The 25,499-nt window shown below is 38.8% G+C and overlaps 1 protein-coding gene across 2 annotated transcripts in view; it reads left to right on the top strand.

The window, feature by feature from the left end:
* Positions 1 to 25,499, top strand: part of LOC121522840 (transmembrane protein 163-like) — a 143,500-nt gene that overhangs the window by 13,694 nt on the left and 104,307 nt on the right. The window contains exon 2 of one of the 2 annotated variants that reach the window (XM_041807506.1): positions 11,339 to 11,458. In XM_041807506.1, the coding sequence (XP_041663440.1) occupies positions 11,339 to 11,458 (120 nt within the window). Of the gene's footprint in view, positions 1 to 11,335; positions 11,459 to 25,499 lie in introns of both variants that reach the window. The other variant, XM_041807505.1, reaches the window with a different exon arrangement.

Here is a 25,499-nt window from a genome sequence, read left to right as displayed (position 1 = left end):
ACTCTTTGCAGCAACAACTGCAAGCAAGCATTTGCTGTAACATGTCTTTCACATCACTGTGGAGGAAATTTGTCCCACTCTTCTTTGCAGAATTGTTCTAATTCAACCACATTGGAGGGTTTTGAATTGGATTTAAGTGCAGACTTTGACTTGGCCACTCCAAAACCTTCACTTTACATTTTTTGAAGCCATTCAGAGATGGACTTGCTGGTGGGTTTTGAATGTTTGTCCTGATGTGTGATTTTTGTTACAATGAAATACTTTGTTAGTTTTACTCCAGATGTAACAGGAAACATACCTTCCAAAAAGTCCAACTTTTGTCTCGTCAGTCCACTGAATAGTTCTCCCAAAGTCTTGGGGATCATCAGGATGTTTCTTGGAAAATGTAAGACAAGCCTTTATGTTCTTTTTGGTCAGTGGTGGTTTTGGCCTTGGAACTCTCCCATGATGCCGTTTTTGCTCAGTCTCTTTCGTATTGTTGAATAATGAACTCTGACCTTAACTGCGCCAAGTGAGGACAGCAGCTCTTTAGATGTTGTTCTGGGTTCTTGTGTGACCTCCTGGATGAGTCGTTGATGCGCTCTTTGGTAGGCTGGCCACCCCTACAAAGTTTCACCACTGTTCCAAGTTTTCTCCAGTTGTGGATAATGGCTCTCACCATTGTTCACAGTAGTCTGAAAGCCTTAGAAATGGCTTTGTAACCCTTATCAGACTGATGTCATTAAAGTTGTTTCTCATCTGTTCTTGAATTTCTTTAGATTGCTACGTGATATGTTGCTTTTTAGGTTTTTAACCCACTCTGTCAGACAGGTTCTGTTTTTGTGAGCGTTAAAAAATGTGGTTATTCACAGTTTGATCATGAGTTAACAAACAATTACACTTTTTATTGCTAATTTATTGCAGAATTTCTTTGTGTTAATGCCAGTATTCAAGTACAGACCTATCTTACATCCCTTTGATGACTTATAAAGATGGAAAGTTCTCCTTATTTTGCTTACAGCCATTTGAGACTCTAAATAAATTGTTCATACATTACAGTACTGAAATTTTGCAGATCAATTTGTGAAATTTAGACACATGCAGGGACTTTCTAGGAATTTTCATAAAATGCATTTGAAAAAAAGCATCCCAATTTATGTCTCAGTCCCCTCTAGTGGAATTGCTGATCGCTTTGAAAAATAAAGGCAGCATTTCTCAGACAGAGAAATAAGCTGCAAAACATTTAAAAAGTAAACTTCAGCATCTGTCCAAGACAAATGGAAAATTAGTAATAGTTTTAGACAGAAGATTGAAGTTATTTATAATTTTACAAGCCTTCCATTCTTGCACAAGTTTTGTTTGGACATATTTACAGGCCTGTATTTTTAGTTTGTGTCTAATCAGATGGTTTTACAGATTAATGTAGCTGTATATGACCAGCAAAGTAACCTGCTTTAACAGTTATTATGCCTCATTCTGAGAAATTTGTCATTGAAAAAAAATAGTTGTTTACTGTGTAGGGTTGTTGGGGATTGCTATTCTTTTGGAGTATTTTGATTCTTTTATTGTTTTAATGTAACGTTAAGCCTTAGTTGTGCATTCAAGTAGTCTGTTATTTGCTCCATTTTTTTATAGAAATAACCAGTTACTGAAAGAAAATTGCTTGATTATTTTTCCCTTTTGTTGCCAAAAAAAGTATAATAATAAATGATAAAAATAATCCCGGAAGCACCTGCACAGTTTCTGTTTCTCTCCTGCCTGTTGGACGAGGCATGCCAGCAGAATGTAGACACATTGTGTGAGTGCACATGTGATTGAGCTAGTGAGATGGCAGAGACGACAGCGTTACATAGTAAAATTATCCCCTTACTGAACTTCTGGATGAAAGGGACAAGATCACAGCAAAATGTAAGTTTATGAGCTCTTGTTGTATTGTTGGCTATTGATGGAATCATGCAGTGCTTGTGTGTAAACAGAGTGTCGGCAGGGTCCATAAAAGTATTGAAAGTGTATGAATTAATTAAGCCTGAATTTAAGCTTTTGAAAGCTTTTTAAAAGTATTCTTTTGTGTTTTATAGTCAAATTTAATCACAAGTGAGTTTAAGCATTTACGGTCCACCCAGATGTAGAAATAAATCACTGAAATGAAAACAACTCAATTAAAGTGAGCAATGGCTGCAACAGTAAAGTGATCTTTGAGACATTAATGCTTCAAAATCTGAATTGAAGAGTTTTATAGCTATTCTAAGTGGGGATTTATACATGTTTTTTAGTCTTAAAACCTAAATGTATGCTATTCTACTTCTCAGTTGAACTGCGTTGCAAACTTTTAAACAGGAACTTCTAGATTGCTGCATGGCAACTTTTAGACCCGTTAATCAGACCTTCTGTTGTCAGCTACCTCATGGTATCATTTTTTTCTCATCATTTTATTTCAAAATTCTTCAAGAAAGCTTAAATTGCAATCCACAATTAAAAATATTTCAGGCATTATCTTTTCCTTTTTGTCACTTTTTTTTTGTCTTACCTCAGCACAAGTATATCAGTAACCGTGTTTCTAATTTTATGGTAGAAATTCAAGACATAATAGTCTTAAAATGAATGTAGAGGGTCTTAACAAGTAATACATTTAATGCTTGAGCTTCTGTACCCTGAAAAAACACAAAGCATATGAGTAATATTGTATGCCTCTGCTTGTTTATTGGTTAATTTGAGCACATTTAAGAGATGTTGAAAGTTGTCAGGAGGGTTTTTCCTTTATGAATCTGCAGTTACACGTTATAGGCCCTAAACTAGGCTAAAGAATGCCAGTAGTGTTCACATGTATGGAGGCAGATGTTCAGCTGACTGTTCAACATGTTGCATGACTAGTTAAAAGGATTTAATTGTGTTGAAGCAACATTACTCTAATTTGTTACGTAATGCTCCCCGCTGCTGTCTTGTAAATACAGTGTATGGAGTGCAGTTTTAATTGAACAGAGTCCTAAATTCAAAATAAGAAGCAACAGAAGATGGCAGAAGTGATTAGCATGCCTCTACTTGACTTGAAAATGTCTAGTTGGGCCACAACAGTGGGAATGTTGGGGACAGAGTTACATGTTTCAGGGTTTGCTGGGGCGATTGTAGGCGTAGCCAGTGGAACAGAAAAATTGTAGCTCATCACAAGTAAGCAGCACAAAACATGAATGAGATACAGCAACAGAACAGCAGCTTACAGCGGCAGTGCCTGCTTCCTTATGTACCAGTCTTTCATGTAACATCCAGCATTTCCAGATAAACATGTTTGTCTGTCATTGCAACTCTGTTATGGTAGCTGTCAGAGAAGGACCATTACAAATATATAAAATTAAAGGATTTTCCTGCCTTTAAAAACAGTTAGAAATCTAGATAACACAAGAGTGATTTTTCAATTTTTCAATTTAGGGGACATTTTAATATAAAAATTCTACATAAAGCTAGCATTGGGTCAAAACCTCCCAGCTCCAAAATCACCACTTTTCAAGGAATGATTAAAACAGTAATTTTTAAACAATGTAACCCTTAAGAGATCCTTTAATTATATAATGAATTTGTTCTAAATGACAAAAAATATCAGCTTCCTCAAATCAGCCGTAAAAACATCATATATAAATATATTTTTTCCACTTAAAACAAGTCAATATTTTAGAACTACTTCAGCCTGAAATATACATATCAATTATTATCACTATTATTATTATTATTATTATTATTATTATTAAAAGTAGTTTTGGGGATTTTAACCCTTTGAAAGCCAGTATGTTTACACAAGTTGTCTGTTTAGAACAAAATCACAAAACTTAAATAAAATGCCTCCCACACACCATTTCCCAATATCAATAACATGCTTGCTGAAAAAAGTGTGAAATATTTGAGGCATGCTTTGAATGGGAAAAATTAGCATAAGCACCATTTAGACTGATTTATGGGAAAAAATAAAATTATGAAAAATGAAGGTAAAAGGTTTTGACCTGATGCAAGCGATATTGTACATTTAAATGAAGGCGCCTGTAGCTTTAATTTCTGTTGCTATGGTATTAAATCAGGTAGTGATATCATTTAAATTTTGCTAATATCCTGTTAAAGTCCAAAATGATTGTATCATTATAATCTTATGTGCTCACAACCATGAGTCTGCATGTCCACTCGTACGTCCGAGGACGTGACTGCATAGTGTGACTCAATTTGCTGCTAATCCGGCAAATTGATCTTTCTCTCCACCCTCTCAGATTAATTTTTTTATTCCCATTAAGGATAAGACATGTGATTTCCTTTGATTTCCTCTCGTCTTAGACATCAGTTCCGGCCAGATGAAGGGATTTCACAACAACTGGATCTTAGAGTCCAGGGGTGAAAGAGATTTTGCTGGTACCACATGCTGCTATGATAAAACGCTTCTGTTTGTGGTGTTTTCCCCGGCATGTCAACAGACTGTTTTAATTTATTCAAAGTGAGAATGACACTGAACGTAATAGCGTATGAAGCCAAGGCTGCTAAGTATTCTCTAAACTTAAGACGTCAAGTTGAACTCCTCAAAGAGATTTTCTCAGTAAAGCTACAAGCTGCTTAGAGCGTTTGGCAGATTTCCACCCTGATTACATTCAAACTTTTGCCTCTCACAGTGACACGCAGAGGCAGGCTACAGGAGTTGTACATTTTGACACCAACAAGTGTTTTATTTCACAGATGAGACCCCGGTGCATGTGTGTGGGTTTGGGTATCATGTCGTTTCTGACTGCTATAGCACAGACTTTCCTGAATTAAACAAAAGTCAGCTGAAGTATTACATAGCTTAGAGCACAAGCTCTGGCAGTCCATTAGAAACAGTTGGCAGTGTTCGCTGGTGGTAAGCTGCACGATGACGGATCATATCCTAGTAACAGCACCAATTCCCTCTGGAGGCTCTGTCTGCTTTGTCTACTTTGGTCTACACCCACTCCAGACGAACAGTCCCAGTCAAACGACATGATGCATACAGGGTGACGCTGGCACACAACGAGGAAAGAGGAAGAAAAATCAAATAAATGTCAGAAAATTCGACTTCTTAGAATCTGGAGTTGTTGAAAAACCTTATGAATAAATTCAGAAATATAATCAAGAAATATTGCATATTGCTGGTGTAAACCTCATAGCTCCATTTTTAATGATTGAATGAAGGTATTCTAACAGATTTCATGTTAAAGAAATATTGCATTGTCTGTGATTTGAATGAATGGTGCAGACTTTATGCACCAAAACTGAAGGTCTAGGAGTGATTGTCTGATTTGCCTGAGCTCTGGCAGATCTTCAGTCCTTGATTCCAGACAAAAATGTACAAGAAAATGCTGCAGAAATGACCCAGTTCTGTGGTTTTTACAAGGTAGAAACAAGGCAGGTTTACCGCAACAGTCAAAGTCCCTGGGCTTCTTTAAAACGGGCAGGAGGCAGTGGTTTGTGTTAGAAGAATGTTCAAGTTAAACAAACTCTGCTGTCATTTACAATCTAGTGTTTTGATTATGTCTTTCAGTTTTGGTCACCTTTTATTCATTTCTACCCTTTTTTCCACCCATCCATCCATAAACTCCCTATGGAGGGCAGTTTCTATTTGATATTAGTGCTCAGTTTAATAAAAGAAGTAAAACAGTAGAGGTGGGTGAATCTGAGAGCTCTGAGTATCATTTCATGGGACGAATGTTTAATTTTCCTTTCTTACTTTATAAAATTTAATATGAAAATTCTAATGCTTTACAACAAAGAAAATAGAATACATAAAGATAAAGATAAAACCTTGCACTTGTGTTTTTAGACCCTCTGCTTACTGAACTCATTGGTTGTTGGCTATAACAGCAGCTTATCAACATTTGAGGCTTCAGGGAGAAACACAGGCACATAATGCGTTAGTTATTGAGGTTTGTGTTGTGGTTTCCTTGTCCTTCATTGTGAATTCATGCTGGATTTTGTGGTGATGTCTGAGGTTAAGAGATTTGTGGTGTTATCGGAGAACTGCTTGTAGAGCGATGCTTTGTTTAAAACTGGAAACTTCCACATGCTGGACTTTGCTGTTCTCTACCATATTGCTCCTCAGTGACAGTATCTTTTTTTCTTGTTTTATTTAGTTTCCCCAAGAATCCATCATGTAAACCTTCTGCCTGTCTCCTGCTTGTCTATGTGCTGCATTGCTCACGTATGTGACTGACAGTGGAGCGCCATGAATGAGAATGAAAAATGAGAGAGGTGATTGATTTGTATACTGAAAGAAAGAAAGTTAATGAATGAGAGTTCTTGGAAACATGTGATTCTTCTAACTAGGATCTTGACCCACAATTCCAGAAAGTTTAAAAAAAAGTTACAAAAGGATCGTAACCTCAAGGATCAACAGTCAGGAGAGCTCAGCCTTCACTGATTTCATTTCTTTCTTTCAGCAGAAATCTTTCTGAATCCTCAGATTCATGGCAGTGAAGACCTTAAAACTTGTTGTTCTCCTTTAACCCCTTAAAGAGTTAGGTTTGGCACAAACATGTGACTTCTGCTGCTCTCTATCAGCTGTTTTTTCTGGCAGGATTCCTGTTTTATGACAACACACAAGCACAGGGACACAAAGCCCACAGCATGTTACCGTCGACAGAGAAAGTTAGGCCCTTCTAGTCAGTTCACACTGTTTCTAAATATTTTTTTAGTTTTATTTGTTCAGTGTCAGGTGGTTTATCACAAGGTGAACTTTGTCAAATGTAGAACACAGCTGTTTTAAACTTAACCTAGTGTTGGCATCAGACTTTATGCACCAAAACTGAAGGTCTAGGAGTGATTGTCTGATTTGCCTGAGCTCTGGCAGATCTTCAGTCCTTGATTCCAGACAAAAATGTATAAGAAAATGCTGCAGAAATGACCCAGTTCTGTGGTTTTTACAAGGTAGAAACAAGGCAGGTTTACCGCAACAGTCAAAGTCCCTGGGCTTCTTTAAAACGGGCAGGAGGCAGAGGTTTGTGTTAGAAGAATGTTCAAGTTAAACAAACTCTGCTGTCATTTACAATCTAGTGTAATGAATGGCTTAAGCATGGTTCTTCAGTTTATTACTGCTGAGGCCTTGTGCATTTGTGTCACTTAGAGAACATTTCCTTAGTGCATGTGACTTGAATCAATTGACTTCATAAATATTTAATTCTAAAACAAATTCATAATTATCCCAGAAAAGCAAAGGCACATGGAGTGGTTGCAGCTAAGCTGCCATTGTACAGTGGGTAGTAAGGAGGCATAATATGTGGCGCTATGTAATGTTGGAAACTTAATACACTAGTTAGACTGTTTTCAGACTCTATACATGGTACTGGGTATAGTTCACATCTATCTGGGCAACAGCAGATAGTGTTTGGGAAGGACAGGACCTTTAACCTTGTGAACCTGGAAGTCCCCTAACTGGGGGAGTTTGAGAGGCATTGGCAAACCCAGTGTGAAATAATACCCTGATCACGAAAGAATATAGTGATTCTGCACATCAAATTAAACAGCAGAGCCTGGGCTACAAGAATATATAAACCTTTTTTTACATGCCCCAAACACAACTCAAAAAACAACTAAATGAATTATGACATCTCATCCTTCATCCTGAAAATGTTTTTTTTTTTTTTTTTTTTTAAGGTGTAATTTTTACATTTTTGCAGTGTGCCGTCTTCTTTTACTCTTCACCAGTATCACATACACTCATATTAACACATTTCAACAAATCTTATAAGTGTTCCCTTTACTTTGAAACCAAAGTTATTCAAATAGACCTTGTGGTTGCAGAGATATACCCATTTTTTTTTATGGGTATGCAATTTTCGAGCAGACACCTAAAAATAGAAAAATAGGCTCAGGGTTCAAAAGGTTAATAACAATCAAGGGGTAATTAGACTGAACTATTATTGTATTGTATTATTTTTTCATGGAAAACTCCACTAAATAAGAACTATATAAATGCATTGTTTATTTAGTTGTAATTTATTTATATAGCCCTTTACAACAGTGGTTCCCAACTTTTTTCCAATAAGCCCTCCTTTTTTGTTTTGAAGAGGAGCTGAGGATCTCTCATTGGCAGCCATTGTTAATTTTAACAGCTGTTTTTAATTTCAGTCTTAGTGTTAGTCTTTTGATTATGTCTTTCAGTTTTAGTCCCCTTTTATTCATTTTTACCCTTTTTCCATCCATCCATCCAACCATTTTCTATACAGCTTATCCTGTTGGGGGTTGTGGAGGGGCCTATCCAAGCTGTCATTGGTCAAGAGGTGGGGTACAACCTGGACTGGTCGCCAGTCAATCGCAGGGCTGACATATAGAGACCGACATCCAGGCACGCTCACATTCACACCTAACCAGATATAGTAGTGTGTTCTCTGCACCCTGCCAAACCTGGGGTCCCTGCTTTCTCAAGCTGAAAGGAGAAAGAGAAGAAAACTTACATTTTAGTCTAGTTTTTGTCATTTTGATGAAAACTAGACTGACTTTTTGTCAGTTTTGGTGATCACAGATCTAGCTTTGGCTAGTCTTTGTCTAGTTTTCGTCATGAAAAGAAAAAGGCTCTTAACGATCGTATTTAGTCATAGTTTTACGTAGTCGACGAAATTAACACTGATTGGCAGCCATTGTTGTCCAGCTTGCAGAACAACTAAACCTCTTTCTCCTCATGCAGTGGTCTTTCGTCTGGTCATTCTCTGGCTGGGAACAAAAGTATTAGTACCGTTGAAGCTTTGCAAGATGGATCTAGAATCTGGCCTATCCATCAGTTTTACAAGAGGATTAACACGTTGATCAAACTCAGTATGTGAGTAAAAATGCAAATGACAGTGGAACTTTGAGCTGTGTTGCTGGACTGAATTAAACCGAGCTGTTCCTGAAAGACTGAAGGCACCAATTTGCTCTTGGAGTGCAGAAAGTCTATTCCAAACAACGTCGGATAACTGAATTTTACTTGCTCTCTTTTTCAGAAGGGTAAGAGGTTAAAAACGCTTTCTTCCTCCCTTATTTGTTCTCATTATCTGCCTGTTTTGCTGTCTAAAAGGAAACACCTTCAACATCTCAGGACATTACACAGACAACAGAGAGACTATGTAGCTGAGAAAGATTTCTAAATAAGTTGACAGATAACATTAAAAGCTTTTTTGGGTGAAAAAGGTTCACAGTTATAAATATTTCATGACTCTGCAGAGCTTCACTTCATAACAATGGAGGAGCTCGGGGCTGTTTTGTCTATGACTTCAGGCAAAGACTCCTCACACAGGAAGAAGGCTGAGATATTAGGAAATCTATGCTAATTGTATAACTGAGCAGGGGAACGGTGCCTTAAATAGCAGCGAGGTTAAATCAGACTTCCTTGTTCTTAAAATCAAGTAAGAATATTTTGATATATTTTTAGGAAGTTGATGCTCTTTGATTGATTTTCTTTTGAATGCATTCGGTGGAGGACTGGTTTTACACGGATGTTTAGGAGCTCAGCCCAGTGCAGTGATACAGAAGTACTGTGTCTGTGCTCGGATTTTCCTTTAAGTCTGTGAAGGTCAGTAAAGAAAGTTAAGCTTGACATGCTGTCCCTGAGCTCTGCTTCAACACGGAGCTGTAAGCTGCAGTATAACAAGGGTCCCCCAGGCATTACACTGTGCTGTTAGGCCGTCAGTGTACATTTCCAATGGTTTGGTGCTCTCTTAGGAGGTTGTAAAGAGCCACCTGACAGAAAGATGCGCAGGTGGTGGTATAAACAGCTAATTTGATTTTAAAAGCAAGAATAAACACCAGGGTTGGTCCTAATTTTGGGAAGTAAATGCAAACATAATTTCAGACTAGTCAACCATTCAAAACAAGGGAAAACACTCAGGAACCAGGTGCATGGATCCCAGCATCAGCAGGTAAACAATGCCACATTTGTTTGCAGAGTAGCAGCACTAGCACCACCAGCTCTCAGTCCTCCTTGCAGGTTAAACTTCATATGCCTGTTACACATCGTGTCAGTCAGGTAGTTTTATGGTAGTTTAACCCACACAGCCTACAATCAACTAAATCTCCATTTTGAGCAAGATACTATTCATCTAAGGTGCTGGTTTACATCCAGGTTGGTGGTAATAGTGAGTGGGCCTGGTTGTTTGTCTCTATATGTCAGCCCTGTGAATGACTGGCACCCTGTTCAGAGTGTACCCCGCCTCTCACCTGGTGACAGCTGTGATAGGCTCCAGCCCCCCGCCGCCCCAAACGGGAAAAGCAGAAAATGGCTGAATGGGTGTAAGCAGACTGTTAAACATTCTGTAATCAGGTTTTTTTAGATCAGGTTTTTGATTTTTAACTTCTGGTATCCTAACCTCTCCCTCAGCCTTTACCCTAATCCTAGCCAGAACTTTTATCCAGTTTTATTTTGAATGTTTTAGCATGTATTGCTGTCCTGTCAGAGGTGGTGTCTCACAGTAGTGGTCTGTCCGAGAGCTGCAGTCTGCAGCCAGACTGTCTTGAAAGTTTTCACTTGTATTTGACTTACGTAGGTGGGTGAAAAGGTGTAAACAAACTGCCTTTTACTTCTGCCTCCAAGCAGGAGGAGAATTTAGTTTGTGTCTAGTGGTCCAACGTCCAACGGTAAGTAACCCAGCTGTGGAGTAGACAGCAGTAAATTGGAGGGTTATGTTCAGGATGAACAGAAGATTGACTCAATAGTACGACCCAACAGCTTGATAACACAAAAACTACCTAGCTTCTTGTATATGACAGAAAAAGAACCCAAAAGGCCCAATGGGCATTTGAGTAGGTTGCTTTTCTTAGTAAGAGCTACAGCCCTCTTGTAATTGTTAAATTACAGCTGACATGTAGATCAGTGCATCAAGAATTTGTGTAAAGAACATAAGATCAAGTTTGGTTGAGCTGAGTCGCCAAGTAAAATGCACTTCTTACCAAAGCTGGTGTCGTGAAATGCAAAAATATGATAGGTGCATGCACAATATCAGAAATCGGTGTTACAGCGATTGCTATGTGTTTTTAAATTCATCTTGCAGTTTTGAATGATGCTTTGTTTCACTAAACATTTGCCATACTGTCGTGACTTGCATAATCAAAGTGGTGACATCATTACTGATATACTTCACCTTTGTTCTGGAACTGATGAAATATCACAAATTAAATCGCTGGTTGAAAAGGCTGAATGTTATCAACTTTTGAACTGGAAGACAATTTTTTAGCTCTAACTTATATTCACTGTGCACTAATAGGCTTCAGGATGAGTTAAAGTGTCTCAAAAGGTCAAATGACTGTTTTCCACTCATGGTCACATAGTGCATCCTTTCATAAAAAGATCATTATGAAACACATGGAAAAAGAACCGTCATTGTAACAGATGTTTTGTGTCTTCAAGCAGGTCTTCTGGAGAGCAGCATGCGGCTGAAACCTCATGAAGCCCAAAGCTACAGGAAGAAGGCTCTTTGGGTGTCCTGGGTCTCCATCGTGGTCACTCTCATACTGGCTGTGGCAGCATTCAGTAAGAATTCAAAACACTCATTTACAGGCATTCAACATGGATGAAAGTGAATGGGTAACTCACTGGATGCTTCGTAGTAGTGACAGGACTCACTGCAGTTTGTTTCTCAAACCCCCATTGGCCAGAGAAGGTGTTGTCATTTACATGTCTGTTAAAATGGAACAGTGGAGCAAACATGTTGAGAGTTTTACAGATATCTCTCTTACACTTTTTGGGTGGAGTAGAGACAGATGGGCTGTCTGCAGAACTAATCACCTCGCTGCTACACACTCTGACTGTAGAGTCAGACAGCTAGCCTGGGCCTTGTGTGTTACTGACTGAAAAAAATCCAAGAGTTCTTAAGTCAATGAAAGACAGTTTTCACCACAAAATACAAAAATATTGGTTTTATTCCATAATGTTGACAACCTCATCGAGACTTGCCTAGGCATTCTTATCTATTTTTTAAAGTCTTGTACTTTTAAGAGTCTCATCTATAAGTCAGACTAGTTTTATTTACATATCCCTGAATCACTTGGGTTTTTATGGGACATTTTCATTAATAACAGGTCTATACTGTACCTTTTTCTAGATTAACGCTGGCTGAATCCTACCCACCCAGTCTCATGGCTTGTGTTTGTTAGTGGGAGCTCTTCCTCACTCAGTCAGCAGCAAACTGGTTGAGGAGCTGCAGCTGCTGCAGAGATGTTTTACACTTCGTTCTTGTGACAAATCTAATATTTGCGAAGAGCTTGGTAATTTATATTGTATACTTATATATATTACTATGAAGGTTATAATGACATATAATCCATAGATTTGATTCATACATTCTGACCGTGGTTAGCACAGTTTATGTTGTGTTTTGTGTTGCACATCTGGCTCTGCTAGCGTACCTGTCTCATCTCCACCTGGTGCATTTACATTGAGCTGTGATATTGTAATATAAATATTTTTTTTGGGACATTTTGCTGTGTCAGCTTCTAAAGCTTTCTGTTTTCTAATCTAGCTATTTCACCAACTTTGCTCTAGTTATTACTAAGGATGTTCCTGAGCATCTACTTCCTTAGTCAGCCAAACGCTCATTTAAATGTTGTTTAGTCAACTAGTCTAATGAGGAGAAAATCCCTAGAAAACAGTCAGATCCCTCACAGGTTCGTCGTGTTAGTGGGTGTGATGTTAGGCTGATACTCTCTACAGCGTGGCTAACATTAGCAGCTAGCTCCGCCAGCCTTCGTTCCTCTTTGCGGCTAAATTTTTTGCTTTGATATGTGGCCTCTTTTCACTTCAGGTGGAAGTAATATGTGAGTTCAACCCTGGACAGCCTACATACCACTTCATTTCCATTTATTACTTAAAAAAACATACTGCACTGTTCCTACTACATGCCAGACAAGAAGGCAGCTGCTCATTTGAAAAATGAATTTAACTGTTTCAGTGTTTAACCGCTGGCATCCCTTGTTATTACCCATCTTTCGTGATTATCACCTTTACTGTCTTGGGTGGAGGGCTTTACTGTTAAGATACACATGGAACTATATTATGGTAATGTTTCCAGTTGGATAGGCCGTCACTTAACTTGTACTTAACTATGGTCACATGACTTGATCAGACAGGTATTTTTGGCCCAAGCTAGCTGGCAGCAAGCCAGCATTACCTTTGAACTCTAAACAGAAACAAATAATAAGAAGCATAAGGTTGTTATTTTACAGCTATAGCTACTGGGATAATCATTTATTAATCGTAATCAAGGATAAAAGTTAAATTAATTGTGATTTTAATTTTTGCCATCATTGGCCAGGTCTGATCTCAGACTGGGCACAATCGTTTCAGACCAGAACTTTGCAGTCTTGGAGTCCTGGTCTATTTAATTTCCTCTACAGTTACCAGAGGAAAATAACACTTTGTTTTCATATCATGTGTTAAAGATCACCAAAGCTACTTTATGTTTGATTTAAATTCAACCCTTACTTAGATTAATTCCAGTGAATATGTCACCAGTACTCCAGCAGATAAATACTACTCCTGAAACAACACTGAGAAAGCCCATCTGATGGCTAACTGGAGTTCAGGAAACATTTTCAGCGGATTCTTCCCAAGTGTCTGAAGATCCTCAGTGCTGCATCTTCAAAAGATGCCTCTTTATTTAGTTATAGAGCAAGTTAAACTTAACCTTCTCTCATGTGATGTGTCACTAATTTGAAATCAGTATATAATAATCAGGTCACACTTTTTCTGGGCCGTATGACATGGAGCATGTGCCTTTTCCCCCTCAGTGACCTGATGCCCGTCAACTCCCTGGAAAAGCAAATGAAAAATTCATGGCAATTATGTTTTTTTCAAGTTGAGAAGATGAGACATTTATGCAGAGAAACGTCCTGTTGCTGTGAAGCAGAGCTGTATTTTTATACTTTTAAATGGAAAATTTGATTTGGTGGGTAACATAAGAACAAACATGAAACACCAGATTGGAATAAAAGACACATTTATAGTTTAAAAGTTGCATTGAAAAAAGGAAATGTCTCAGAATTGGTTATAGTCCATTATAACTGCTCAACTTCTTGATTATTTGGCGTACCATGTAAATGGATTATTGTTATCTTTACCTCCACACTCCCATCCTTAACAATGTCATACTTCTAGAGCTTCCTGTCACGTCTTTGACATTTAGACCCAGACCCAGGAATGAAAGATTATATGAAGGTCATATGGACTCATCAGGATTCCTTCTTTGTATTTTAAAGCCAAGTTCAAGTAAAGGGCAGAACTTCTCACACACTTTTTGGCCACAGTCTCAAACACAAGACAGCATTTGTTGCATTTTTGCTCTTTATCATTGCACAGTTGTATGGTCTGTAAATTACTGGTCCAAATTCTGTTTTTAGATAAAAGAAGAATGGGAAATAGTTTCAGAAATAGTGTTCAGTTTTCTGAGTTTTCATTTCAGAAGTGTCTTACTCTTTGAGCTGGAAATGTATTCAATGTAAAATATGCCGTTAAGGTTGACTTTTCTGCTTTGATCTCTTTTTATAAGATGATAACTTTTTTATTCAATTCACATTGGAGCTGAATCTCAAAACCTCAGATTTGTTTAACTGTTGATTCTCTTTTGTAGTCTTCAGTGGTGCATTTTGCAGGTTCTGTCCTCAGTGATCCCTCTATTGTGAAATGATGCTGCAATTGTTTCATCATGTCTTGTTGTCTTATGATACAGAGTGTGTTTAGCATGCACTGCACTGTTGAAGTTGCTTTGTCATCCTGGCTTAACATTTGTGTTAAGTTACATTATGTCCATGCATTTATGGAAAGGTTTGCTCTTATGGTGGATATGCTGACTGAGCATGAACAAGAAACAGAAGTAATAGTGGAAGCTGTGGTAAACCTTTGGTCAGTTAAATAGGTGGCACAACATATGACTATTATAAATAATGATCCACATTAAACCATGAACCACAGCTATTTCTAACAGCCAAAAAAGGTCATATTTGTCACTTTTAAATGATGTCATTCTAGCACTGTATTGTTTGCTTTCAGGAAAAGGATGCTCTGGTAATTGTTTGGAGCACATTTTGTATGCAAAGGTTGTCATAGTCTGATAATAGTCACATCATTTTGAAGCTCCCTTAGCTATTAAAAGTTTCATCATGTCTTCTAGCTCATTGTTTTTGTTTACTGCCCACAACTGTGCTGGTATTGTTCACTCCCACTCTCATAGGGCTTTGTCTTCGTCAGAAAGCAGCGTCTTTTTCAGAAAAAGCTCTTGACGTCTACATTATTAAATGTTAGGTTGAATAGGATTTTTAAAAATTTTATTTTTGGGCTTTTTGCCTTTATATGGATAAGATAGGGCAAGGAATGGAATATTAAATCAGAGTGAGGAAGAGCAAGGAATGACATACAGGAAACCCAGGCAGCCCTAGAAGGACTACAGCCTCTGCACATGGGGCATGACCTAACCATGAAACTAAACATGACTTCAAATGAACATGACAGAAATGACCCCCTGATGTGGTGGGGATTTCAGTCAAGATGGTAACAAGTTTGCATTGTTAACTTAGACTAGAATTGGACTTGCACTGAGATTCACACCAATTTGTCTTACTGATTGCGTTCATCATAAAGTGCCCTACCGCCCAACTATTTAATTTTCCACAAACATATTCCCTATTTAGCATTTTGTAATTGAGTGCCTGGACAGTAACCTTGCAAAGCAGATGGATTTCAGTTTCTGTATTTCTTACTGGCGAATCCATCTTGCAAAGCTCCCATCTAGCAGTATTTCCGCGCATGGCAGAAGCAAGCAGTGACAAGAGGCCTGTGCAATTATGACAGAAGAGATTAGCGTGGATGCTGCTAGAGCACCAGCTTTATCAGAACTCATTAATACAAGAACAAAGAACAGCACTGAGTTGTTTTCTTTGCCAAAACGATGGTTTTTCCCTTTCCCCAACCAGATTCGGCAGTCTGATTGCCACATGTTTTGTTGCTCTGATTGGCCCGTGAAGATGTGACGGAGAGAACATTCATTCAATCACCCTCCGAGTTTTTTTCAAAGGCTCTGCCCTTTTCCAAACACCGTCAATGGGAGGTTTACCAGATGGATATGTGAAACAAATCCACCTGGTGTGTCAGGTTACCTAGACAGAGGGCACTTAATAAAATGTGACTGATGGAGCTGGGGATTGAACCCCTAGTATTTTGGTTGAGATAAACTCGACATGTATCTTAAGCAGAGTGGAGTGGCCCCTCTGGCACACCCCAGAGATGGATTTGTAAGGACTATCTAGAAAGGAAGTGATTTGCTCTGGAGTGTGCCTTGTGTGTGGATCACTGCGCCAACAGAGTATGTGGAATTTGAGGGTGAGCCATATGTTTCAGGCTTTGGGTGCTCTTTGGTACCACTAGTGGTCAAAAAACTGCAACAGCATCTTTAAAATTTCTATGACTAAGTTAAGAGATATTTATGATGATGATAACACTGATAAATGATGGTATGCTACAGAGGGAAAGTTTCAAATGTGTAGTAGATTCCAACAAGTTCTTACCTTGATACTCGAGTGAAAGTGTTACATAAAGAGTGAAAATCAATACAGCTCATAACCTTTAGTTTGTGTTTAGCATTATTGATTCATTTCTCTCTAAGTCACACTGGCACAAGGGAGTGATTGGAAACAGACTGTGGTCAGTTTAAATATAGCAAATGTTCCTCTGTGTTTCTACTTATGTGTAAATTTCTGTGGAAGCTGTCACTGTTAACTTCCAAAGAGACTTCAACTGAAGATGACCCACAAAACCAGGACAAGCAGAAAAGGATAATTAATGTTGAGGAAGGTGCAAGAAAAATGAGGTATGGGCGCACAGAAATGTAAAAAGACCCTGAAGCCGGTAAAACCCGGCCTATAGAGGACAGGTTGGTGGAACTTGGTTAGGAAATAATAAATCAGTGCAAGTCTTCTGTTATCTGCCAGCATGAAGAAAAGTCAAAGAAAGTAGAGTGAAGGACAGATGGATATGAAGGTGTGGAGTTAGGCTCTGAAAGGTGTGTTGGTACTTTGGGACGGGGCAGGATGAGTCCTGGCAGGCAGTGTCGGGGATACGGTGGCTGTGATGGCTCAACTTAAAAGAACACCAGCGTGCAGTTTCCTCCCGTCTGTGCCCTAGTTTCACTCCAACAGCACTGAGTCTCATCATCCTCCATGTTTTATCTCTAACATCCGGTCAGCTTGATTCCTCACTCTTTACTTTCTTTACCTCTGCTTTATGTTCATATCCATGCCTTTTTGACTCCCTTTATCTTTTCGCTACTCCTTCATCTTTTTTCCTGAGTCTGTGCCTTTCTCTGACCTTTAACAGTTTTTAACATTTAGCAGGAAAAAGAGTTTAAGGTTGATCCTTCTCTGCCCCTCTGTCTATTGTATCGACTCCTGAATGTCTCGGTCAGGAGTGGTCACCCATGTTGGATAAAAACCTTTTCTAGGAGGTTGTCTTTTGTGCTCTCATGGCTTGAAATTCACCTGTAAAAGTGGTTCTACAAAAATTTGAATTGCATTCTGTTGACTGGTCCACAGCTTAGAAAACACTCCCAAAAACATTAAGTAATGATAAATATATGCCTTTATAGTAATTTCCGCGTTGCTCTTCAATGGTGAGCTCTGTCCAGCCACAGTTTCATTTCACAGGAAGCTTATTAAAACATTACAGGCTGCTTCAGCAGCTAAAATAACCACTAAGCTCCTATTAACTTTATATGCATTTTACATTAAAAGGGTTGAAGATAAGGTTGAACATTTTTAAAAACCTTTAGTTTTATATAATTGTGTCAGGAGTTGCTGCAGGATGCAGCACAGGATTATTTATACATTTTATCATTTCTCATCACTGTTCTACAACCAGAAAGAAGAATTCAAGTGTTTAAAGTCACACTGTCTTGGATCAAATTACAGCCACTGGTGCAGGTTAAACTATTTGACTTAAATACAATAGTTTGACTTGAGAAAGTCATACTGAGGTGCCAGTCCTGTGCCAGCTGAGCCGTGCCATGGATATATGGGCCAGTTTATATGCGCACATTCATTTTTTGCCAGATTTGACCAATATCATTGACAGGAGTTCTTAAACCACTTTCATTATGCAGCTCATTATGCAGCGTTATCTTCAAGATGGAGATTGGGGTGACTGTGGATCAGTAGGTAGAGTCAGCTGTCTCACAGTCAGAAGGTTGTGGGTTTGATCTCCAGCTCCTGTTGATGTGTCCTTGGGTTAGACACTCCCATTCCTGTGTCAGTGGCATGTAAATGGGTATGGAAGTGTATGAATGGCCTTAGCTAATACTAATGGCAATTCTCCACAGTAACCTCTGCCATCAGTGATTAAATGTGAAACACTGTACGAGCTCAAGTCCATTCAAGTCCATTTACCATAACAGGAACACCTGTGAATACCCTGGGATAGCATATTACCGTATTACCACCTATTCCAAATACCTAACTTACATACCTACCTACCTACCTACCTACCTACCTACCTACCTACCTACCTTCCTTCCTTCCTACCGACCTTTCTAACTACCTTCCTTCCTACCCACCTTCCTTCCTTCCCACCTTCCTTCCTACCTACCTTCCTACCTACCTATGTACCTACCTTCCTTCCTACCTAGCTACCTACCTCCTTTCCTACCCACCTTCCTACCTACCCACCTACACACCTATGTACATACCTTCCCTCCTACCTACCTACCTACCTGCCTACCTATTTTCCTTCCTTCCCACCTTCCTACCTACCTACCTACCTATGTACCTACCTTCCTTCCTACCTAGCTACCTATCTCCTTTCCTACCCACCTTCCTACCTACCTACCTACCAACCTTCCTTCCTACCTACCTATGTACCTACCTTCCTTCCTACCTAGCTACCTACCTCCTTTCCTACCCACCTTCCTACCTATCTACCTACCTTCCTTCCTACCTACCTATCTTCCTTCCTTCCCACCTTCCTACCTACCTACCTACCTGCCTTCTTACCTACCTATGTACCTACCTACCTACCTACCAAAGTACCCACCTATGTACCTACCTTCCCTCCTACCTACCTACCTACCTCACATCCACTCATCCTCCTACCTACCAACCAACCACATACTACTTTCCCACATACCAACCTGCCTTCTTTCCTACCTACCCACCTACCTACTTACTACTTTCCTACATACCTACCTGCCTACCTACCTTCCTTCCTTCCTACCAACCTTTCTACCTACCTTCCTTCCTACCTACCTACCTGCCTACCTGCATACCTACCTACCTGCCTACCTACATACCTACCTACCCACCTACCTACCCACTACTTTCCTACCTACCTACCTGCCTACCTTCCTACCCACCCTCGTACCTCCCTACCTACTGGTCTAACTTTATCGGTGTAGTCAGCTAATTGCAAGAGGAATGGTTGAAGGTTGAGCACTCATAGTGTTTTGTTAGTTGTGCGTTTTGGACATGCTGCCTAATGTTGCAATATTTTGAATGGTGTAGTGGCCCCTAGTAACTCGGTATATCTTTGTTATTTGTTAGGATGACATCAAATTAGTAAGTTCTTTAAAACTCATCCCTAGATTGCACTCATCCCAACTTAACAATATGCTTAAAGGAGCACTTTAAGAAGAACACGAGGGTATGCTGTTTCCTGTAAAGATAGTAAATGTCAAGCTGACTCACATTTATTCTGTCATATTGATCTGAAACCTCAGCACCCACAGAGACTCTTTCATGTAGATGAAATGAATAAAGGGCTTTTATGAAATATATTATAAATTCTTCATATGAGGAAGCTGGATATTTCCTTTCTTCTCTGCCCTGCTGGCATAAGAAGAAATCTTAAGTGACACAGCAGCCAGCACTACCAGCCACCCATACATGTTTATTTCTGCAGTTTTATGCAAATAAGTGTCTGAGATGACAGACGTCCCAAGACAGTATTTTTTTTGTTGTTGTTGTTGGCAGTTTCTAGTGAGTGTTTTACTAAAATGACAGCATTAAAGTGTGTCTTATTATGACATGGACAGTTTTTGAAAAATATTTTCCTTAATTCTTCCGTAATACTCCTGAAAACACATTAAACATGGAGGTATGAATGTTAAAATGCAACAGTTTGTCTCTCTAAACCGGGATAGTGGACGAGGATGAGGTGAAAACGAATGACAACTTCCATCAGCTCTAGAGGCCTTACTTAAATCATTCATTTGACCTGTTTTGGCCTTAAAAGAACATGAGGCTGTCAGTTTGATGCCCACCATTAAGGGTTAAAAGCAGATGCAAAATGACTTGCAACAAATAAATCAAGGAATGCTTTTTTGAGAACTTGTAATGTTTACAATATCTTGATATTCAGATTTCCAGTTGAAAGCTCTGTGACACTTGGCGTGTGAATGCTTTGCTGATGAAATGGGGGGACAGGGGATCCAATTTCTGTGCTGCATCAGTTAGTAATAGAAGAAGCAGAGGCTTTATGAGACAAGAGAGGATTGATGGAGTCTGTGGGGAGAGCATGCTGTGCATGTGCATGTCTCACTATAGGAGTTTTCACTTAGCATTTCCATGACAGTGCCATACTAAAGCTTCAGCATCTTCGGGTCTTGCAACATTCATGTTGTGGTGGTGTGATATTACATGTCAATGTCTGTCACTTAACAGCAGGTTTCAACTTTGCAGAAAAGCCAGTGAAAACTGCACAGCAGGAGCTCAACATACACAGTCAGGCATGCATTTGTACAACATGTACAGTACTGTGCAGAAAAAAAAATTGAGGCTGAAGTAAGGTGTAGATGTGGCGAGCTGGCCTGCCTAAGGGCACCACCTTTTAGCTGGTTAACACAACATTAGTTGTGCTCTGGATGTCTTGGTATGTTACCAGGGACAAGGACAGGAAAACATCTCAAGTTAAAAAAAAAAAAACTATTTATGAGGAAAAAGTTTTTCTTAACTTAAAAAGTCACGAAACATTATACATCTGAAAAACATCAACAATATCAGTGATTGAACATGAGGTTAAAGAGCAAAGAAAAATTACACACCTAGGACAGGTGACTGAAACATCTTTGGGACTGTGGGAGTAAGGAGAGTGGGGTAAGATGAGACATTTTTTACTTATATTGTCATTGAGACAAGAAAAAATGCAACAGAGCTAGAATGACAGCATATACCCTTATTTAAGGATGTTTGCTCTCAATTGAAATTATAAGGACACATCTATGACAAAGAGCCTGGAAAATATGACCTTTCAAAATAAAGTGCTCCTGTGGCTCAACTTGACCCAGGTTAGGGGTAAGTTAAGCCAGGTCTGTGGGTAAATGGATTCATCTAGGGGTAAATTGACCATGTGACTTCATAACTTTAAACCTGAGTGTGTTTAAAAGATAACGTATCTCTGTGTAGATAGTCATTTCACAAGAGATTTTTCACCTTACAAATATTCTTATTTATTTTCTTAAACCTGACTTAAACAACCTAGAAAAAAGTTTCATCACTTCAAAATCTTAACACCATTATTGAACACATTTTACAACTTTTTGGGGAATAAAATGACAGCCAGCATAGTTCTGAACAACAAACAAAACCAAAATCAGTGCTTGGCAGAAAAAAAGAAAAAAAATATTCCCTCTAGAAATATTTCTTGTACTTTTTAATGTTTTTACAAGTTTAGACTTGCTTACAACGAGCCAGTTTGAACAAGCTCGAGTTTGAACTTCAAGATAAATAGAATGAGACCATTTGTATAAAAGTTGTCTTGTAGTAAACCTGTCCATCACTTTAATGAGATTGTGAAAGAACTCCCAGTGTGTTTATTGAAAGCTGTAGCTCTTCCTAAAGATGTTGCTTCATACAGCAAAAGTGATGGTTGGTGCCAGGAAAAAACAGACGTTGAACGGGTAGAGACAGGAAAAACAGCAGCAGTTAATGACATAAACATTGTGAGAGCTGCAAAGAACTGATGATGCAACACATGATGGCAGCAAAATGAACTCAGACGTCTACAGAAACATTTTGTCTGCCAATTTAAAGAAAGATGCAACCAAACTGATTGGAAGATCCTTCATCATGCAGCAAGATAATGAACCAAAACACACTGCCAAAACAACACAGGAGTTCACCAGACTGGCCAAGTCAATCTCCAGACTTATACCCTATAGAGCATGCATTTAACCTGCTAAAGAGGAGACTGAAGGGAGTAACACCCCAGAACAACAAGAACTGAAAGAGGCTGTGGTGAAAGCCTGGAAAAGCATCACAAGAGAAAAATGCAAAAGTTTGGTGATGTCAGTGGGTCACAGGCTTGATGCAGTTATTGCAAGCAAAGGATTTGCAACTAAATATTAAGTCCTATTCACTTTAATCTGTTTTAGGTCTATCTTTGATCCACTTTTGCTCAACAAAAAATGTGGTGTTCGGTTACAAATAAAGCTATCTTCAAAGTTGTGTATCAGATCCAGATGTAAATATCTGGAAATAAAAGCTGAAATGTTGATCTATTGTCTCATAATCACCATTTGATTTTAAACCCAAATGTTTTCAGTCTGCAGCAAAAATAAAGGAACTGGCCTCACTGTTCCAGTACCTTTGGAGGGGAGTGTACACGTGTACCTATACTTACAGTTGTGATCAGCATTATTCAAACCCATTGCAATTCGGCTTTGTTGTGAAAATGTACAGCCTCTCTGCTGTTTGCAATGAACAAACCAAACAAAAGGAATTGAAATAGCTCAACAAATGCTTGGTTGGTTTTCCCATATTCAACTGAAAATGCAACATAAATTGACTTCTCCAGTCTCAACATTATTCAACCCCTGAACAGAATCCCTCACAACAGCTCAAATACAAAACCAGTTTTGTTTCAAGCACACCTGATGAACTAATCAAGGCTTTCATTAGTTTCAACAGGTTTGCTTGAGCTGGAAGACTTGAAACACCTGAACTGTGAGGGTTTTGTTGAGTGTCACGTTTGATTGCATGTTATAAATATAGCAAAGTCAAAAGAATGGTCCAAAAAGTTAAGAAAAGAGATCATTGCCCTTCACAAACAAGGAACAGGATACAGAAAGATAGCAACGACACTGAATGTTCCTAGAGACACTGATGGAGGCGTAATTCAGAAGTTCAAAGTTCCAGTAGCAGTGGTAACACTACCTGAAAAAGGAAGCTGTCAATGGCTGCAACCAGATATCTGGAAAGGCAGGTTGTGGAAAAACCCCTCAAGTGACTGCAAACAATGCTGAAGTTGTTTAAATCAATTAAAGACAATTTCATTCTATTTGACACATAATGATGGAATGGATTAAAAAAAAAAACAGGTTTTATGTATCCATTGATTATAACAGCATATTATATCATCTATTCCATGCAATCTTAAAATTACTTTATTAATAATTTAATTAATTTATGCAGTAATCAATCTTACTGCACAAATAATAATACCACATTTTAATGAGAATACACCACTGCAAATGTAACTTCTGTATTCAGAGTCAAAGATTGTAAGTATTATCAGAAAACTGGAATGTTACCAAAACTTAAAAGTAAAAGCACAACAGTCCCTAACAGTTTTGTACTATTTTTTACATTTCTTAATATTACTGCTGCATATGGCATTTTACAGCTAAAATGTTTAAACTGGAGCTGTTTTAACTACTGGAATCATTATTTCATTTCATTTTATTTTTTGCATTGTGCTGCTAGACAAACTGGGTGTAGATAAAAATGTAGCAACCTGAATAACATTTGCTAACATCAGCCCTAGCAACTAACTCTCTTTCTCCCTTTCTCATGTTGCATACTAACTTGCCCTGTATCTGTCTGTGGAACTTCCACCAGCTCATCTCTCTGTCCCTCATCATCACAGGTGGCCGTACCATGCTGAGGCTGCACAGCTGTATGGCTCCTGCGAGTCCTGGCCTCAACACTCACTTCCTGGATGCTGCTAATATCAACATGAACTTGTGCTGCAGTGCTGCTGCTGCTGCTGGCTGTGCTGCTGAACATTTCAGTTAATTTGTGACATTTAGCAGCTTCACTCTCTAAATGTCACATTTTTTCCCTCGCCGTCTCAGCCCCACCCTTTTCTTTGCATTTTTGTTATCCACTTCCACTACCAAAGATCCACTTCCACTACTCAATTGTCATCTTTGCTGCCACTATTACTTCTTCTTCTTCTGCTCCTTCGTCTTTTTCTTTTCAATAATTGCCGACTGGCATCCAACTTGCATTGCTGCCACCTACTGGACTGGAGTATGAAACAGTAGAATAGCAGGGGGAACAATACAGGTGATGACTGCGTGGCAGCCACCGGCCGTCCTGGCGTACCGTCTGTTGTGTGATTCTCCAAAACACACAGATGGCCAGTCTACCTCTGCATACATCTATGTAGCCTCATGTTTGTGAGGTGTAGATGAGTTTCACCTGATGGTGTTGAAAACTCAGACAATAGTTGGGAATAATGATCTGCTGTGGCGCTCCATCTTACAGGGTGGGTGTAACGGTGTTTGACTGTAGGATCTGCTCAGGGCCCCAACAGTGTAATACAGAGGGTGGGAGGGGTTGGTCACGATGAATTTTCAACTTGGCCAACCCCTCCCCCATCTTCCACACAGAGGCAGGGCTTGACACTAACTTTTTTCCCAAGGAGCACATGTGCTCCTAAGTTGAAAAAGTTAGGAGCACATAAAGAAATGTAGGGGCACAATGAAAATTGATCAAATAATGTTTCCATAATAAATGGGATGCAAACACCTATTTAAAAACAAAATTATTTAATGAATTTGTATACAAAATGTACAGAAAGGTAAAATCATCAAGTTTTGAACAAGTATTGCAATTTAATTTGTCTTTAATGTTACTAATTTTTAGGCTATCTGACAGTAATCAAGAGCTCCATCTATCCTTAAACATTCTCCAGGTCCTCTGAACGATAATAATAATTAACTTAGGTACACTTCTGTCCCAGTGCTTAAAATGGTGATGAGGCTGACTCTAAGCAGACTCTGGAATGAGGTGTGGGTGAGATACAATCTCTGTATAGAGTCAGAAGAACCAACATGTCACTGATAATGAGCATATATTTATTTTATCTATCACTGACATAAAGCTAAAACCTTGTATCTCAATGTTTCATGATTTTAATTTGTTTTTATAAATCATATTTAAATCATTTTTATAAATTATAAACTTTTCATTCCCTGAAAAGTGGTCATTTTGGAGATACCAGCATTATGAAAGTTTCACCTGGCCTAAAGTTTTTTTAAGATATTAGAATGTGCTTAGTTTGAGCTCTGAGATGCTTTTCACAGAAAACGATGAATTATGGTTGGCTGTTTGGGTATTTATATCTCACACTGGGGCATTTATTGGAGTTCTGTGGCTTTAGTAACATAAACAAGTTCCATTCTAATTTTTTTCCACTTATTATTAATCCTTTAGTAAAAAGGGGAAGGGGCCTCATAATGGTCTTTGCCCTGGGCCACCAAATGACTGAAACCAGCCCTGCCTCACACCTGCAGCTCTCCAGACACATCGTTTCA

This window comes from Cheilinus undulatus, linkage group 15 (assembly GCF_018320785.1).
Source record: "Cheilinus undulatus linkage group 15, ASM1832078v1, whole genome shotgun sequence".
Taxonomy (NCBI): Eukaryota; Metazoa; Chordata; class Actinopteri; order Labriformes; family Labridae; genus Cheilinus; species Cheilinus undulatus.
Note: the sequence above shows the minus strand (reverse complement) of the source record. Positions and strands in the feature narration are given on the sequence as shown.